Source organism: Pantherophis guttatus, chromosome 7 (genome assembly GCF_059756535.1).
Source record: "Pantherophis guttatus breed Tessera chromosome 7, ASM5975653v1, whole genome shotgun sequence".
Taxonomy (NCBI): Eukaryota; Metazoa; Chordata; class Lepidosauria; order Squamata; family Colubridae; genus Pantherophis; species Pantherophis guttatus.
The window spans coordinates 37,767,665-37,786,077 of record NC_142069.1 but is presented as its reverse complement, the minus strand read 5'-3'; the positions used below and the strand labels follow the sequence as shown (position 1 = coordinate 37,786,077).

The 18,413-nt window shown below is 37.8% G+C and overlaps 1 protein-coding gene across 3 annotated transcripts in view; it reads right to left on the bottom strand.

The window, feature by feature from the left end:
• CEP83 (centrosomal protein 83) overlaps window positions 1-18,413 on the bottom strand; it is a 40,610-nt gene that overhangs the window by 13,183 nt on the left and 9,014 nt on the right. For all 3 annotated transcript variants that reach the window (XR_004588759.3, XM_034403303.3, XM_034403304.3), the window contains exons 6-12: window positions 17,634-17,885; window positions 16,017-16,148; window positions 10,975-11,089; window positions 7,775-7,919; window positions 6,940-7,089; window positions 4,368-4,443; window positions 1,655-1,812 (exon numbers count right to left, since the gene is read on the bottom strand). Coding sequence is in view for 2 of the 3 variants with exons in the window: in XM_034403303.3 (XP_034259194.2) it covers window positions 1,655-1,812; window positions 4,368-4,443; window positions 6,940-7,089; window positions 7,775-7,919; window positions 10,975-11,089; window positions 16,017-16,148; window positions 17,634-17,885 (1,028 nt within the window). In the remaining variant the exon portion in view is untranslated. The remainder of the gene's footprint in view (window positions 1-1,654; window positions 1,813-4,367; window positions 4,444-6,939; window positions 7,090-7,774; window positions 7,920-10,974; window positions 11,090-16,016; window positions 16,149-17,633; window positions 17,886-18,413) is intronic.

Here is an 18,413-nt window from a genome sequence, read left to right as displayed (position 1 = left end):
GGGGACGATAGGACCAAAAGAAGAAGAATTGCTACAATTATTACGAGAGTATCCGAAGCAAATATCAGAGAATCATGCTTGAGGGCTGCCCAAAATCAGGCAGTAGCATTGGCAATAAACGTAAAATCTTCAGAATCTTAATTCAGGTTCTCTATTCTTCACAGAGATATGCAGTGTCATCGGGGGGGAAAGCTTGTTCAAATGTTCCAGTTCCATTTATCTGAAATAATTTCATCTAGACTGCATCCACATAATAAGAGACGCTAAGATAAAAGCTAGGTGTTTAAAGTTTTTAGGAGCATTTAAAAATACAAAATATACAGCTATAGAAATCGTTATGTGCCTAATTTCTCAAGTGACTTTAAGAAGCCATCATCTGTGCATATACCAGTATATATAAAATAGATTGTTTAACAAACTGTGAGCATTTTAAGAATCCAATTGCTTTATTTTTTCCAGAAACAAGTTGTCAACTAACATGTCCATAATTTTAAGCAAACCATTGTCTCAGAATGGATGACAAAAGGTTAAGTAAACCTCATCTTCTACAACATCAGTAATTCACAATTGATTTTTTTTTTTTTTAATTTGATTTATATGCCGCCCTTCTCCGGAGACTCAGGGCGGCTAACAATGTGTTAAGCAATAGCCTTCATACTTTTGTATATTTTTTTACAAAGTCAGCTTATTGCCCCCACAAACTGGGTCCTCAATTTACCTACCTTAGAAAGGATGGAAGGCTGAGTCAACCTTGAGCCTGGCAAGATTCGAACTTACTAATTGCAGACAGCTGGAGTTAAATTACAATGCATTAGTCTGCTAAGCTATCCAGGCTCTGTGAATTACTGACAATCACAATTGATGTGATTAAAATGATACGACTGAAAACTAAACGTATTTTGTAAAAGCAATATATACAAGTAAACCCAATCTGAACAGAAGGAAAGGTCAAGAACAGTTTGTCCACTTAATTCTATGTATCAGCTTTAAGTCATATTCTATTTATTTACTTACAATTGATTACTGTTTGAGGAGTCAGATGTTTGGGGAAGGAAGGACAACAGTTGAGAGAACCAAGAAGGCATGTAACTGAGAACCCCCACTGAGGGTAAGGGCATTTTTGCAAAATCCTCCTAGCATGGAAAGCCAAATTTCACAGAGATCAAACTAGGCTTCTTTCTGGACAAAGATCTGGATCATGTGTGTTTGGTTTGTGCATGCATCTGGAATACACAGTAAATGTTCTAAGAGCAGGAGACTGCAGGAAAAAAGCAAAGTCACTGGACTTTATAGTGGTGGCTTACGGAAGCTGGAGGAGAGTTATATGGACCAGCCATACCTATGGTCAGGAATCTGCTCAGATCAATTGGCAGGCTGACAAATTGGCCAACCTGAGGAAGAAGGGACACAGGAGTGGTGCACATTAATTTTGCTCTACTTTCCCATTAAGAACCACTTAGAATTTGTTTCTGCAGAAAGCTAGACTAAAATGTTCTGACTCTAAATGGTTAAATAATTTTGATATTTTAGAGAAAATTCTGTTACAGACCAATGAACCTATACTAGATGTCTATGGCAAGTTGCTCTTCATGTCATCCAATTTTTTGGTTGCAAAATATACAACAGTAGCATTGCATTAACAGTGAAATCATACTTCTCTGAATCTGCTTGAGCTCTTTCTGCTTGACTTCGTGCATTCCGACATTCATGTTTTAACCTCTCCAGCATTTCCTTGAGTTTCTGATTGGAATCCAAAAAATCATTCTCTGACTGTGAAAAGGAAGCCACTCGAAGCTGCAGATCATGCAGTTGCTGTAATAGAAATATCTTATAAATAATCAATTTCATTTATCAAATTCTAGAGCACGGTCCCCAACCTTTCCAGCTTGGCAGACCGAGGTGGGGGGGAAGGAGAGAGGAGGGTTCTATGTGAGCAGCAGCCGCGCGTGTGAACGTGCGTAAATCCATTTCCATGAGCCCGTTACTCATGCAAATGAAGTTTTGCACGCAAGTATCTGCTGCTCATGCAAATGGAGCTGCACACACGTGTATGTGAGTGCCTACCACTCACACAAATGGAGCTATGCATGGACACTCGTCTGCCACTTGTGTGGTCCAGTTCCAAATGAGCCACAGCCCAGTAGTGGGCCATAACCTGGGGTTGGTGATGCCTGTTATAGAGTAGGGATAAACACAGTTTCTATGATCCTCAGTGTAGCCACTAACACACAAATCTGCTATTTTGAAATATGTACTTTAGTTCAAATAAGATGTTTTGGGGGATTCAATTGAACACACTATATCAGTGATGGCTAACCTTTTCTGGACCGAGTGCCCAAAGTGCAGGCATGTGAAAATGTGTGCGCGTGCCCAAACCCCCAAATGCAATGTATGTGCGTGCATGGCCCCCACCCACCTGCACATGTGCCCCCCCACACATGCATGCACAGTCCCCACATGCATGGCCCCCGCATGAGCCCTGCCTCCCACGCGGCAGAGACCCAACGACCAGGTGGCCAGTGGGAGGCATGCACGCATGCGTGGCAGAACTGAACTAGTGTGACGGCTTGCGTGCCCACAGAGGGTGCTGCGTGCCACCTGTGGCACACATGCCATAGGGTCACCATCACGGCACTATATGATATGAAAGAGATCTCTGCATGATCAGGAATTCTGAACAATTAACATTGATTATTTTAGTGTTAAAAATTTACACTGCTCTATAAAGGTAATCAATTAGATATTAAAAAATTGTCATGAAGATATTACCCTTCGCCCAACTTTATAAGTCAGAATTAGCTAAAAAAATTGATTGGTAGTAAAGCAGAAGCACTTCATAAAAATCAGAAACTGCTTACCACAATTCTTCACCATAAAATATGGCTCATTTAAAAACAAGAGTAAAGTGATAGATGACCCTATTTAGATATCCTTCACCTCACACGTTTCTAATTATGTGAAGTCGGTTGAAAGCTCGTAACCAAAGCAAGAGAATGAGAGAGAAAATAGGAACAGGGGAATTAGTGATGGAGGAAGCAAAAATGGGAAATTTAGTAGAGAAAATGGTGGGAGGAGTATCCCGACTTCCTATTTCCAGATACTAACATCAAAAAGAGAGACAATATGGAGCATACCCTATACATAATTGCATAATTTAGGAGTCCTCATAGATTCATGGCTTCTGCTCAAAAAGCAGGTGGTAGATATAAGCCAGAGAGGGCTTTGTACAGATTTGTGTTGCGTGTCAGTTGTTTTGCTGTAAAATCCAGCCCATCTGATCCAGCAGTCTGTTCTTATATTGGCCAAGAAATCGAGTAAGAAAACCTAGCAGTCTCCCGGAAAATGATCTTCAGAAGTGCTGTAGATGAGTCTTCTCCTTGAAGAATATTAGTAAGTTTAAACTGGTTCAAAATGAGGCAATGCACACATTTTCTGGTACTCCAAAGTTCACCTGTGCAACACCATAGCTGCATGAGATACATTGGCTTCCGGTATATTTCAGGTGCTATTTAATGTGCTGCTTGTTATCTTTAAAGCTCTGATGGTGACATCAAAAAAGCAACTTTTAAACTAGTCTCGGAGGGAAAGTTGGCCAGTGATAGCATCAACCAGTTCAAAAAGGCATAGATATTTCAGAAAATCAACATCAGCATTTTTTAAACTTGTATGCTGCCCGAGCAGTCAAAGAAATAATAAAATAAAAATAAAAATAAAACATATCAGGTGCAATGAAATAATGGATACAAGAAATAAGGCCAATATTGGAAGTGGTTAATGGATATACATTATGATAATTATGTTAAGAAAGGTTGTAAGAAGGTCTCATTCCAACGCTAGAAACCTCCAAGCCAAGCCACAGAATTTAGAGATCACAAATGAGAATGGAAACCTGGTACAATGGAAAGAATTGATGGCATAGTCATTCTTGACTACAACTTCATTGGAAGAACAGGTTAAAGGTACATTAAGGGAGATACTGGTGTTTATTACCAAGATGTATAAAATAATACACTAGACTCATTTTTTAGAGTGAGCTGGGTGATATATAAATTTAATAAATAAATAAATACACTGCAATACCAAATTTCTCATGTAATATGAACATGTAAAAAACAAAAACAAAATGAACGTTTAAAATTGTATCATTCTTCCTAACACCAAATACCATGACCAAATAAATTACAGATTCTTGTATGTGATGCTGATGATTTCTGGACTGCTTTGTATCCAAGGAAGACTCTTTTTCTATTTTTGAAATGGAAGATGGCAATCAAAACAGAAAAAAACCAAAATATGAAATAAAACAAAACCATCACGTGAACTGCTACAAATTAAAACAGATGAAAGAATATAAACCAACTTCGTACCTGCTTTAGATTTGCATTTTCACTTTTCTCTTTTTCTAGATCCTCAGCAGTAGTAACTCGTTCTTGAATCTTTACTCTACAAGTCAATACAAAGCAGAGCTATAAAATATTTTCTTAAAAACATGTCTATACAGGTAGTCCTTGAGTTAAATGATAATTGGATCTGAAATTTCAATGGCTAAGTGATGCTGTTATTCATTCATTCATACAACTTATATGCCATCCATCTCGCCTAGTAGAGACCCTGAGTGGCTTACAATCATTAATTGGTTGCTAGGGGAAATATCACATGACCTCATTGCTCAGTGACAGAAAATCTAGCACTCCCTGTTGTTAGCCAAATCCCACCAGTTGTTAGGCAAGAACCCACCCTGATCCAAGCCATTCCTGGTTCTGAGCCTTGATAAGGTAAAAGACGGCTTCCTCTTGAATCTGTCCCACCCACTTATCTTCAAATACTATGCCCTGTCCTAGCAAGGCTTTGGAAAGCCTTTGGAAAGCTTCAGGGGCCTTCTAAAGCACTGCAGGAACGGGTTAGGTTTAGGTTAGGTTTATTAAATTTGTATACCGCTCTTCTCCCGAAGGACTCAGGGCGGTGAACAGCCAAGATTAAAATACATGCAATATAAAAATTAAAATAAATTAAAACAGAATTAAATTAAATTGACTTCCCAAAATTTAAAACCCTTTGCCCATAAAATGACCCATTAAAATTTTAAGCCAGCCCGGCTTGCTGAAATAGGAAGGTCTTCAAAGCTCAACGGAAAGTACGGAGGTCCGGGATCAGTCGTATTCCTGGGGGTAGCTCGTTCCAGAGGGCGGGTGCCCACACAGAGAAGGCTCTCCCCCTGGGGGTCGTCAGTCGACATTGCTTGGCTGACAGCACCCTGAGGAGACCCTCTCTGTGGGAGCGGATTGGTCGGTGGGAGGTTATCGGTGGCAGAAGGTGGTCATGTAAATACCCGGGCCCTAAGCCATGGAGCGCTTTAAAGATGAGAACCAATACCTTGAAGCGCACCCGGAAGACCACCGGGAGCCAGTGCAGCTCGCGCAGGAGAGGTGTTACATGGGAGCGCCATGTCGCTCCCATAATAACCCGTGCGGCTACATTCTGGACCAGCTGGAGCCTCCGGGTGCTCCTCAAGGGGAGCCCCATGTACAGAGTATTGCAGTAGTCCAGGTGAGAGGTGATGAGGGCGTGAGTGACTGTGCATAAGGAGTCCTGATCCAGAAAGGGACGCAACTGGCGTATCAGGCGAAAGCCCCCCTGGCCACGGCCGTCATATGCTCTTCTAAAGACAGCCGTGCATCCAGGAGGACACCCAAGTTATGAGCCCTCTCCATGGGGGCCAATGACTCGCCCCCAATAGCCAGCGATGGCATCAGGGTTGCGCTATTTGGAGAACAGCAAGCATGCCATTATCACAATGCTTGAGAAGATCTCAGAAGCTTTTCAAAGGCTTTCCAAACCATCACTTTATCTTGAACTACTCCCACCTACATATCTGCAAATAGCTCGTTCCATTCTCACAATGCACTATTTAAGAGGATGGCAAGAGTGGCCTTGGGAAGAAGGCCTGACTTGGCCCTAAGCTGCCTCATATAGGGCCGGGCTGCAAGTGCTTTCTCACAGCAGGAGGAAGATGGCTAAGGCCTGTTGGGTGTGGCAGGACTTGTGGCGCACAGGGCAGTGAGGGTTTTGTGTTTTGGTGCTGGAGTGCTAGAGGCAACACTCCGCAGCAGCACTGGGGCTGAAGCTGAGGCCTGAGGGCAATTGCAGCTGGCAAATATTCTGAATAACTTAAATTCTCCTTTAATTCTTAATTGAGCATAAAATGCCACACTGCTTGGGATACAGAAAAAATTTGGAACAAGCATATTAGGGCTGTCAGTTAACTGTTGAATTTCAAGAAATTAATTAAATGGAACATAAATCTTGTAAAATGCTGACATTGTAAAATACTATATCAGTTATAATAAAGAAGCAGCCAAGGATTTATACTCAGGAAAGCATTATTATTGCATAAATGATAAAGTAAGGCCAAATTATATATTGATCCTTGGATGTGATAAATGCTAATAATCTGGTAGCCAAGGAAGAAGTGACAAAGATGTAAGGGAGATACAAAGTAATTTAAACATTTTCTGAGTTTATAAAACAGCAAAATAAAAGCCATTTCTTGTTGTTTTTTCTGCTTTTATCCCATCTTTATTACTTTTCTTGTGTTCATTCTTCCTAATTGAAAATGGATTTTTCAATTAATTTTTCAATCCTAAAATGCATTTTAATAAATTTTGTTTAAACTAAAATAATAAGGCTGAAGGAGTAAAAATGTTGGAGAATTAGACATGGATAGCAAAATCTGTATAAGAAACTGCTGCAAAAAAACTTTTATACTTATCAAATTAATGTAAAACTGGTGACTTAATAAAGTGTTTTATAAATAGGATTAGAAAATCTGCTTTATCTTTATTGGAAACTAACTGCTTGCTTTAATATCCATCTTGTGTAGCTAAACTGTTACATTCTAAGAACTTTTTAAATACATTAAATCCTTACATAGTACCTTACCTAAGATTTTGGATTTCCCTTTTGGTGGACTCTTCTTCCAAGCGCATAGCAGAAACCTTTTCTTCATACTGATCTTTCTCTGATTGCCTCTGAGCATCTTGCTCCATTCTGGTTTTCTCTAGTTCACTTAATTTAGTTTCAAGTTCTAACCTAAAATATAGTGAATAACTATAAAAAGCATTTGTTTAAATAATAGGATTATGTTTAATAGGCCAGATTTTGGAGGGGGGGGTGTCTTCAAATCAGCCCTGACTCCGGGTGCTTGGAAAAGTCCCTGCAATTTTCTTGGCAAAGTTTTTCTGAAGTAGTTTGACATTGCTTCCTTCTTAGGGCTGAGAGAGGCGGACTGGCCCAAGGTCACCCAGCTGGCTTTGCCGTAAAATGGGATTAGCTGCTCGTCTGATGTCTTCACCACTATACTAATCTGACTTTCATAGCCAGACCAGGTATCAGATACCCATGCCATAAAGAAATGTTGGTATCACACTAAAGTATTTACATACAACTTCTGTAACATCAAAATCTCTCTTACTGGCAAAGCCCTAGGAGTAAAGCAAAAAACTGTATATACCATATATTTCCTCATGGATGATGTGACATAAGCAAACCCATTTTTTTGGCAATGGAAAGGAATGGAAGCAAGAAATGAGATATCAAAAAAAAGGTATTATAATCCAAAACAGTATAACAGAAATGTCAACAGCAATTGAAAAAATATAAATTTTATAGCCAGGACAGGGAGCACAATGAATTATAATCAAAGAGAATCAAAGGCAGACATTGCAGTTTTTATTTTTAAAAAAGCTGGAAAAAAAACAAACAAAAATGTACCTACTTCTCTTCCTGTAATGCTGCAATTTTTTGGAAGCCTTCTTCTTTGGCAGCTTGTACTTTACGTATTAATTCACGATCCTTTTCTACTGAAAGTGCTTTGTGCCGCTGAAGAGTTGTCTTAAGTATTTCGTTATCTGAATGTAATCCTGTCATTATAAGTTTTAAAAAGTTATTGTTCTATAGTCCCAATTTTGCTGAGTATTTAAAAATATTAAAATCTTTATGCAGACACCGGAAAAATAGAATTGGTTCCTATGCATCACACTATGCCTAACCAGACAACCAATGACATTCTGGGTCATTCCTGCTTTCAAATAAAATGTAGGTAGTCCTTGACTTACAACAGTTCATTTAGTGACCAGAACTGCAGTGAAGTTACAACGGCACTGAAAAAAGTGACTTATGACCATTTTTCACACTTATGACCATTGCAGCATCCCCATGGTCACATGATTTACATTCAGTTGCTTGACAACTGACTCACATTTATGAGGGTGCAGTGTCCAGGAGTCCTGTGATCATCTTTTGCGAACTTCTGACAAGCAAAGTCAATGGGGGAATCAGATTCACTTAACAACCGTGTTACTAATTTAAGAACTGCATTGATTCACTTAACAAATGTGGCAAGAAAAGTCATAAAATGGGGTAAAATTCACTTAACAAATTTCTCTCTTAGTAACATAAATTTTGGGCTCAATTGTGGTTTTAAATTGAGGATTACCTGTATAGGTTTGCACTGTTTCATATAACATAACCTCTTAATAGGAATATACAAATATAATTTATTATGGATACACACATACCTCTTACCTAAAAACAAAATGTCACAAATTTTAAAGAAATATCGCACTGGAAACGAACAATAAATATTTTCAAGCCAGGCAGACATTTCTTCTCATCTAGGAATTACTGTCATAATACCCCCCCATTACTACATTTATTTCTGTGAGCTCAGAGCTATAGGTAAGGGTAATATTTGAATACCAGTAATTAGAGAAGATCAAGTTCATGATCATGAATGGTCAAATTAATGGTCAAATTTTAATTTATAAAAAATAATGAACATGATCCTCCTCCTGCTATGTAGAATAACTACCTACATTTGACTGATTCTATACTAAGTGTAGCAGCTGGGATCACTGGAACTTTTAAGAACAAGTTGTGGGCATTATCACAAAATGACAGTCAAAGAGTTTTCTAGTGACAAAACAGATGCTGTGGCCAGTGACAACCCCCCCCCTTTTCTTTTTTTTTATTTATATGCCGCCCTTCTCTGAAGACTCAGGGCGGCTTACAATGCGTTAAGCAATAGCCTTCATACTATTGTATATTTTATACAAAGTCAGTTTATTGCCCCCACAAACCGGGTCCTCATTTTACCTATCTTAGAAAGGATGGAAAGCTGAATATTTACTGGATAAATTCTCCGTCATTCACTCTAGCCATCCAGAAAGATAGGTAGCCAAAAAAACCAAACCCCTAGGTAGTATCACCCATGCCTTCTATTTTCTAAGAAGCCTATGGTGGCACTAAGCCATTGCTGGACAATGCTGTTTCTGCCATCTTATGCTCTGCAGTATGCCAGCTTCTTTTTTTAATAAAAACAATCTAAGCTTTTTAAAAATAGTATAGTGAGCCTACTGTGCACCAAGGAATGTGCCTAATGTCCTAACGGTAGGGACCAGCTTATCTATACCTGCTCAAAGATACACAAAGTCCATTTGGGAAGTCATCAAATAAATATCAGTGACTGTTCTTGTTGTTATCAGGTATTGTTAATTTAGCAACCACAACTGAGACCATCAACTCAATCATGAAGCGAGACAGTCGCTAAACTAAAAACCATGTGACCACAACTGTGCTTACTAATTTTATTGTAGTCTTTCCTTTACAGTATTAGAATGAAACAACCCCAAATAGCCATATGATCCCAAGCAGTGGGTGGTCACTCCGGCACTGGGATAATTAGCAAGAGCTGCTTAAGAGCCAACAAAAGGCTTTAGAGGTCAGTTTATTAACTTGCTGTTAGCATATTTTAGGGATGCACTGCACTGCAGAGCAAAGCAGCTCAAGAAGATTCTTTGTTTAAGGAATCTCTCCACTCTGTGGGGTGGGAATGGATCCGGCACAGGACAAACTAACTAATTGTAAAGGCAAAATGTGACTGAATGTAAGGGAATGTGTGGATGATCTTAGGGAATGAGGAAAAGAGATGCTGCCTAGGAACAATCTGTTCTGCCCCAGCTCCGGATCCCAAGGAGTGTGACACTCACCAAGCTCCAAAAACTTCATTTATTACAAACAGACCCCTTTCAAAATGCAGGCTTTCAGTGCAAATGTCCTTATCAGCCTGCTATAAAGTACAAAGAATAAACAAAGTCCGACAAAGGTTGGCAACCAGCCCAGAAACCAAGATGTGATAAGAAACTCACTCTCCAAAATGCTCTGCGTAATAATTAAACGTTGTTTCCAGCAACAATTGCTAACTGCATGCGACTTAAATAGGCTAAGGGAGTGGCCAATTAGCCCCAAGCCTTACTCTCAAGATCTCCTCCTCCTGAGTAGCCACTCCTGCCTTTTGCCAGCCCTGCATGCTCAAGCATTGAGGAGAGGCTCCTCCACTTCACTCTCTGCACTTGAAGGAGCCTCTGGAGGTTCTGAAGGCCCTGGCTGAGTCTCTGCCTCTGGCACCACATCCTCTTCAGCCTTCTCACTGTCCGAAGCGAGCGCCAGCTGCACAGGCTGCTGGCGCGACACCACACCAGCCTCTTCGTCGTCGGGATCAGCCACAACCCCGCAGGCCGCTGGCGAGCCACAACACAATCAGACAAGAAAGGAAGGAGCCCCTGGTGGTTTAACTGTCAGAGAAAGATCAAATGCCCAAATGTATCAAGCAGTTAAAAAGTGATAGTGGAAAGTTTTGACTTTGCAACTTGCAAGATTCTGTTAATATAGCCTTAGAATTAGCTCATCTAGTTGTGTTTCATGTTTGGTTTACCTGGAAGAGCTGACACAGGCAGAGAGATGCTTCAAAGATTGTAAATGCCGGCATTGGTTGCAAAGTTACTTTTTCATCACCATCGTAACAGCGGATGATCACTCTCCAAAAGCAGCCACTAAACAAGGACTACCTGTATTATATCTCACCCAATATAATATTTGTAGTTGGTATATTAAATAATTGAAATACTAATATTTTACCATCCAGTGCACTTTGAATTTTGTTCCTTTCTCTTTCTATCTCACTCTTTGTTCTTGCTGTCTCCAACTTAATGTTTGTTATTTCTATCTTTTGTGAATGCTTCAGTTCTTCAATCTATAGAAAAAGAATGTATAATCAATTTTTAGTTTTGATTAAAAAGATATTGCAAAATTGTCTTTTTTGTAATGGTAGTAAAATGGTAAGATTAATACCCGATTCCACCTTATCTTACTGCCAAGACTCACAAACACTACCAACTGTTCTTCTGAGCCTCCCTGCTTTACAAAGTTAATCTAGTTTTAGCTAAAAACCTGAAGTAATATTTGCACTCCTCTGATAAAATATTTTGCATGAGGTATTATTGCCAAATGAGACTTTGTAGGTTTTGTTAAGAGCAAGATATTTTGTCAAGTGATCTCCACTTAAAAAAACCTCTTCCCTAAAGAGATTTTCTAAATCATCATGTACTTTATTTTTCTTTCCTTGCTTTTAGCTACAACTAGATTTATTTTCTGATTTTTCATATCTTCTTACTTTAGTGCAAAACCAGCCCTATATTGACATTGCTCAATGCTTTTTAATTTAATACTAGGGAATTTCATTTTCACTTTTTATAGGCATCCTTGGATTATGAAAGCATTTGGGACTGGGATTGCCATTGCTAAGTAATATGGTCATGAAGTGTGATATCTAGTGACCGCATTGCTTAGTGATGCCAATCACAGCAGTCCCAGTTGCGGATATAACCCTAGGATATGTGGGTCCTTAAGTTGGAAGAGGTAAGGAGCATGGGAGTATCACGGGTGCCGAAGGGTTATATGTGGAAGACAGGAAGGTATACAATACCTGGAAACCCCACTGTAAGTACCATTTATTCAGTGTTGTCATAATTTTGAATGGTCTCTAAACAATTGTTTTTAACCCAAGGACTACCTGTATGTACTATATATTACAAAGGATAGGTGACTAAAAAGTGCTTACAAGCTTTTTCATATCTTTGCAGGGAATATAAACAATTTTTAAAAAGAAATGATGCTTGTGGAGCAATATGCTAGGACTTTCAGGCACATACATCCTTCCTTCCTTCCCAATTTAATACCCCTATTCTTAGCTTATCCCTTAGGCTTAATTACACACATCAAACCTCCCACCTAATGACTTTTAGAAGAGACCCCCCTGATATATGTGAGTTTCTCCCAATGGATGAGCCTTATGTCTCCCCATCTTCCTTGGAATTGATGATGATGCACTAATACAAAACTCTTATCTCCTTTTGTCTCTGCCCATATGGTTAGAGCTGACAGAGTGGGTGTGCTCCAGGTTCCTTTTTTAAAATAGTGATTTCTAATGGGAAGTAGAATGTGCCATCTCGGTTGCAGTGCCTGCTCTCTGGAATATGTATCTCTCTGAGATTTAAGCTACTCTAACGTTGCCATCCTTTAAATGGGCCTTGAAGATCTGGATTTTCCCCCATGATTAAGTGGGATATGTGCCCCAGAGTAAACATCCTATTAATATCTAGTTTGACTGGTTTACTGACTATCATCATCAATTTTACTGTAGAGTTTAGTTTTTAATATATATGCTATCCTGAATGAGTTGGGCACCTTTTATAAATGTGATTTATAAACAAACAATATAGTTTATATTGTGATGATGAATGAAATGTCTGCAAGAAAACAACCAAGCTGAGAAAGCACCAAGGGCCCCATAAATAAGCCACAGTTTTCATATCTGTGGAATTCTTGGTGCTCTCTCAGCTTGGTTGTTTTCTTGTAGATCTTTCGTCACCCTTTCAACAACATCTTCAGTGCTAGAATGGAGTGGGATTTGCTCTGTTTATATACAGTGGCTTGCTCTGTTGGTGTTGGTGAAAATGTTGTTTTCTTCTTTGTAGTTCCTTGTTGTTCACTATTTGATTGTTTATCTGAGTTAGTAATTCCTTGATTGGGGTATTGTTTATTGCTTAATTGTTGGCTGAGTGTTAACCCCGTCTGGGTATTAATTTTCATTTCCTCTTTTCCCTAAAACTTCCCCTTTCCTCTAAACATTCATATTCTCTTCCTCCTAAAATAGCCTGCCTTAATTCTAGTATTTTATCTCCTGCCAATCACTACTACATTTGTTTATTCCTCAGTACCTTCCTCCTCCATCTTATCAGAACTTTCATTAAATTAAACTAACGATCAAAATTAGTGGGGAAGCCATCAAGAAGTTGAAATCCCAGGCAGGCCAGTAGGCAGATAAATGGCTGCTGGAAAATGGGGGAGTGCGCAAAAGGATGTGAGAGCAGCAGGAAATGGAGTAGTTTGAAGTGGCCACTACCAAGTGGAAGGAGGTGCAGGAATGGCAGCGAAGGTGTGAGCATGGCGCAGTTTGGGGTAGCTACCACCAGGTGAAAGGGAGTGCAGATGAGCGTGGGAGTAGTGGGGGATGTATGGGGCGAGGGGAGTTCAGGTGGCTGCTGATGGGTGAGGGAAAGTGTGTGGGGGTGGCCAGCAAGTGCAGAGGGGCTGGAGTAGGGTTTGCATGTGAGAGAGACTTATGTGAGTACTTTGTAACCTTCCCTGCCAGCCTCTCCATTGATTTTGCTTGTGCTAAACAGGCAGGAAAGGTCACAAATCACAATCATGGGATACTGCAACTTTTGTAAATGCAAGTTGGTTGTGAAGCCTAAGATCATGAGTATTTCAGAAAGCAAAACATTCTAAAGCATTTTATAAGCACCAGTAAGCAGTTTCTGACACAACCAATTTCCTCTTTCTTTATGCTTATAATTGCAATCTGTCAGCTCAATAACATGCATCTTCATGTCAGAAAAATGCTCATGTTAACTACAGTTAAATCATGCCCAGTGATGCTCTTCACTGATATTGTTCCCTCTTCCATTTTCTTATATTCTGCAGGCACTGAATATGCTATCTTTAGAAATTACAACATGCTCATTTACTATTCAACACAATTTGGAAGTTAAATGTATTTATCTTCCTGCCTCATTAAAAAACAACATAAAACTAGCTTTCAATAGAAAATTTAAATCCAAAAGACAATTACAATCTGAACTGAGACATTCTATAGTTTAAGCTTTTCTGTACAATAATTACATGTTGGTGACAATTAAGTAGCAAGAGGAAAGCTCTTGAAACTCATCTGCAATGTTAAATGTATTCCATAATCTGCTATTGTGTGAAAGTTCAAAAAAAGTAAGCATATTTTAATTTTGATTATCACTTTTTTCCCATAAAAATGGCAGCTAGATTATGAATAAAGAACACTATTATATATTATAAAGATATGGTATGTCTCTTCAAAAATTCTTAATTATCATTAAAGGCCCTTTCATTAAAATGAAAGATTTTATATCTTTGCAGATTGATTTTACATTATCTAATTGGCAACCTCCAATTGCTAATAAAACGATATTTCTTTGATATCAGTAACTATGCTACAAAACAGTTCATCATAGAAGGTACACCACCAGAACACCTTCTCAAACGCTTAGATAAACAGAGATTAATACTTGACAATCAAACAGTAAATAATACCTCAATCAAGGAACTACCAAGGAGAAACCAACACTCCCACCAATACTCACAGGGCAAATTTCTCTATGAAAATGGACATTGGTGAGTTGAGCTAACCAAGAAATCTAAGAACAGATTTTTTAAAATGCAAGCCTTCACAGCAGTGGTGGGTTGCCCCGGGTTCAGACCGGTTCACAAGAACCGGAAGTAAAACCTGTGGGAGACTCCGCCCACTGACCCGAACGTCATCAGAAGTGATCTGCGCATGCACGATGCGAACCAGTAGTCAAGGTAAATAGAATCCACCCTTGCTTCACAGAATGGTATAAGAAAGCAAATCCCACTCCCGACTATAACCAAGGTGTTCCCTAATTTGTTAATGAAATGCCTGTAAGAAAACAATTAAGTTCGAGAACACCAACTCCAGAGTTCAACCTGGGGCTACATATATTCTCTTCAATTGGAATCAGAAATTACATTATTGTTATTCTATTATTCTAAATATTATATATGACGTATACAGTTCATTATATTTTGAGACTGTATCCGCTATATATATGGGCTTGGTTCCAAAGAATGATAGATTCAGCAAAACGTAGTGATCCACTACTTTTCATAGATAGTTTTTAACTATTTTAAACTTTGGTGGTATATAAATAGTAAAACAAGGTTAAAAATATGTAAGTTCAATAATAAACTTTTAAGAAAATTACATAGCAGATAATGCATTTATACATTATTGGGCAAATCAGGAATGAATAGGAATAGGAATAGAATAGAGCAGAAGAGAATCTCTGTATTACAAGAGATGCATTTTATGAAATATTTTGTTTCAAAATGGAGAATGAAGCCTCCATTTTACACTGACATTTTGGTTTTATTTCTGAAGGAGAAATGACTTTAAATAATCTCAGAGATTATTAGGACTAAATTACTAGTTGTTTACTTGAATGGTACTAATTAAACCATAAGATACCAAGCTCAGTCCTTAGCATTTTTGGTTCAAACTCTCAAAAATTAGGCGTGGGATTATTTGGGTCAGGGCTGCAAGAATTATATGTATCTTTGCTGCCACCTGGTGGTCTTCCAGATTTTTAGAGATGGGAATCTAACAGCTCTAATACTGTACTACTGTATTAACAATGAGGATTCACATGACTAAATATTATTATATGTTCTCTGTATCTTCCAAATAGAAAGTGAATATGTCAAAATAAAAGCTAAACTCAAATTCTCCAGGACATCTACTTTTCCAGGTGAACAGAAAGTTGTAGAATGAAAGAATATTTTATCATTTGAGTTTTGATTTGTTGCAAGAAATGACTCGGCCAGAATTAGTATAACTACTTCAAATGAGAACAAAATCTTGGATATGATAACACTGAGATCAATCAACATTCTGATTTGACATAAGGCAGCTTCATTGGTTCATAATAACAGCAATTAAATATGGCCCAATTAAACATGTCTCCTTCAATATACCTGAACATACATGCTAAACTACATAAAACACTTACTTTAGTATTCAAGGCATCAATCTCTCTTTCAGCTTTGTGAAGCTTTCCTATTAAGTCTGTATTTTGTTCAATGCTTATCTGCAATTCTTTTTCAATGCGTTCAAGCTGCAACTTACCAGATTGTTTTTCTGCCTTAAAATTAGAAAAAAATTTGTATCAATAAATTGAATTTGTTGAAATTATTTGAATTATATTCTGAAACTTGTTTACATTGAAGCATTTCTATTGATGTAAATTAAATTATCTTTATATTATCTTACATTACCTTTAGGTTGTAGTCTTGAGTATTTATCCAAACATAATATTTTTATTAACATTACAGTGAATGTCCATTTGGATAACAATAGATTTTAACTTTGTGAGGCTATGATGGTTATTGTGCCTTTTACAAAGCAAAAATAGATATTTTTACAACAGTTAAAAAGCAAAAAAACAAAAAACAAAAAACCTCAGTAAGCTCAATTGAAACTCAGTTTGGAACCAAAGAGAACTACCACAGAATAGGGAATAGTAGTTCCATACTGGTATATGAAACATATTGTTTTTAGTGCTCCCAAACCTGTTTCAAAAGCACTTGTGATTTTACAGATTGCTGAGAAAATATAAAAGATAAAGGAGTGGGTGTGGGGGAAAAGACTAAGGAAAATAAATCATCTAGTTTATATAAACTTATCTAATGTAATAAAAGTCTAGCTAGCATGCAACGTTAAATCATGATTTAGCCTAATGTGCAAAAATCTTGTCACGTATAACTTTCTTCTATCATTTCTCTCTTCCAGATGACTTTCATTCTTAATGGCAATTTATTATAGGTCAGAACTATGCTCAGTGCTAATTATGATTTAAGGAAAGGGCTGTGTCACCCAATTCTCCAAAGAATATTAGACTTCATAGCTGAAAATAACCCACAACTTTTAAAAAGAACAGTTTATAAGAAATTATTTTGTGAAATCCTTAAGAGCTTACTTTAAGAAGCAGAAGATAATGATTACGGATTATGATGTGTAGAATTTGAGGGAGAAAAAGCTTCTTTTACTACACTTTGCGTACATAACTATATAGGTGTAAAGTGTTTAAATTGGGGTTAGCAAATTTCCAAAAATATGATTAAGATAAGATAACCTTTATTGCCATTTACCTGTCTACACAACAACACACATTAAAATGAAATTCCGATGCACAGTTCTCAAAAGAAGGAATGTTACCCATAATACCAAATAATACCAAAAATACCAAGTTATACAAAAATGGCACAAAAACTTATAATCACAGTCAATTTTCAATACCTAGTGGAAAAGTCTTGAGTTAACAAATTTGGTACTATATGGAATAAAGCTGTTACAGAATCTAGTTCTGTTTCAGATACCAAGAAGCCTCCTCTCAGAAGGCAACAATGAAAACTTAATTAGTCACATAATATCTCACCAGTGTAAAAGTATAAAATTATACATTTTACAGTACTGTACATTTTTGTTTTCTGTTTTTAAAAAAGGTTGATAATTAATATTCACTGATAGCCTGATGTGCATTTAGACCATTGACCAAATTCTTGAAATTCATACACATAGCGTGCATTTAGTATGCCTATACAGAAACAATTCAGGTGGGGTTTTTTACCTCCAAAGTTCTCATTGTAGCTTGCATCTCAGCTAACTGTCGCAACTGTATTCTTTGCACATTTTCTGCTTGCATGCCAGAATTTTCTCTCTGTGCTCTTAGTTCTGTTACTTCAGCTTCTAATCCCTTCAATTTCTGCAATAGTTGGGCCTTTTCTCTTAACAGTGCTTCAACACGCTTGTTATCTCTTGTAGGGTCAATACTAAGCAGTTGATTATGCAATTCTTCTTTATCTTTATCCAGCCTTGTTATCTATTAGAATTTGAACAGAAAACAGTAAAGTCCCAACACTATACTCAGGGTAGTCACATATGGAACAATATCAAAGTTTACGATATATGGGAAAATTTAAATACAAGAATCCATCACACATGAGATTTATGGTTTGACCAGACCTCATCATACTTTATTAAAATAGCTATCGAAGAGGAAATGTGGTTGATAAGCAACTAGCATCAGGCAATGGCAGGAAGACAGGGGCACTCAAAGTATAAAGCATAGAGAGAATGGCAAAAGCAGGACAAGAAATATCTCCTTGTCATGTTTGGGATAATATTTCTAAAGTATGAGTACATCTGTTAAATCAGATCTATGTATCAAATTCAGACAAAATCTGAAAAATGAATTCAAGCAGGCAGATTTAGACGACTTCTGTCTCCATAGAGACAGGAAAGGCCTAGGACTGGTTTTAAAAATGTTTCTAACATTTCCCCCAAATTTTTAAAGGCTCTACAATCAAACATTAGAGGAATAGCCAAGTTTGCTGATGACACTAAATTG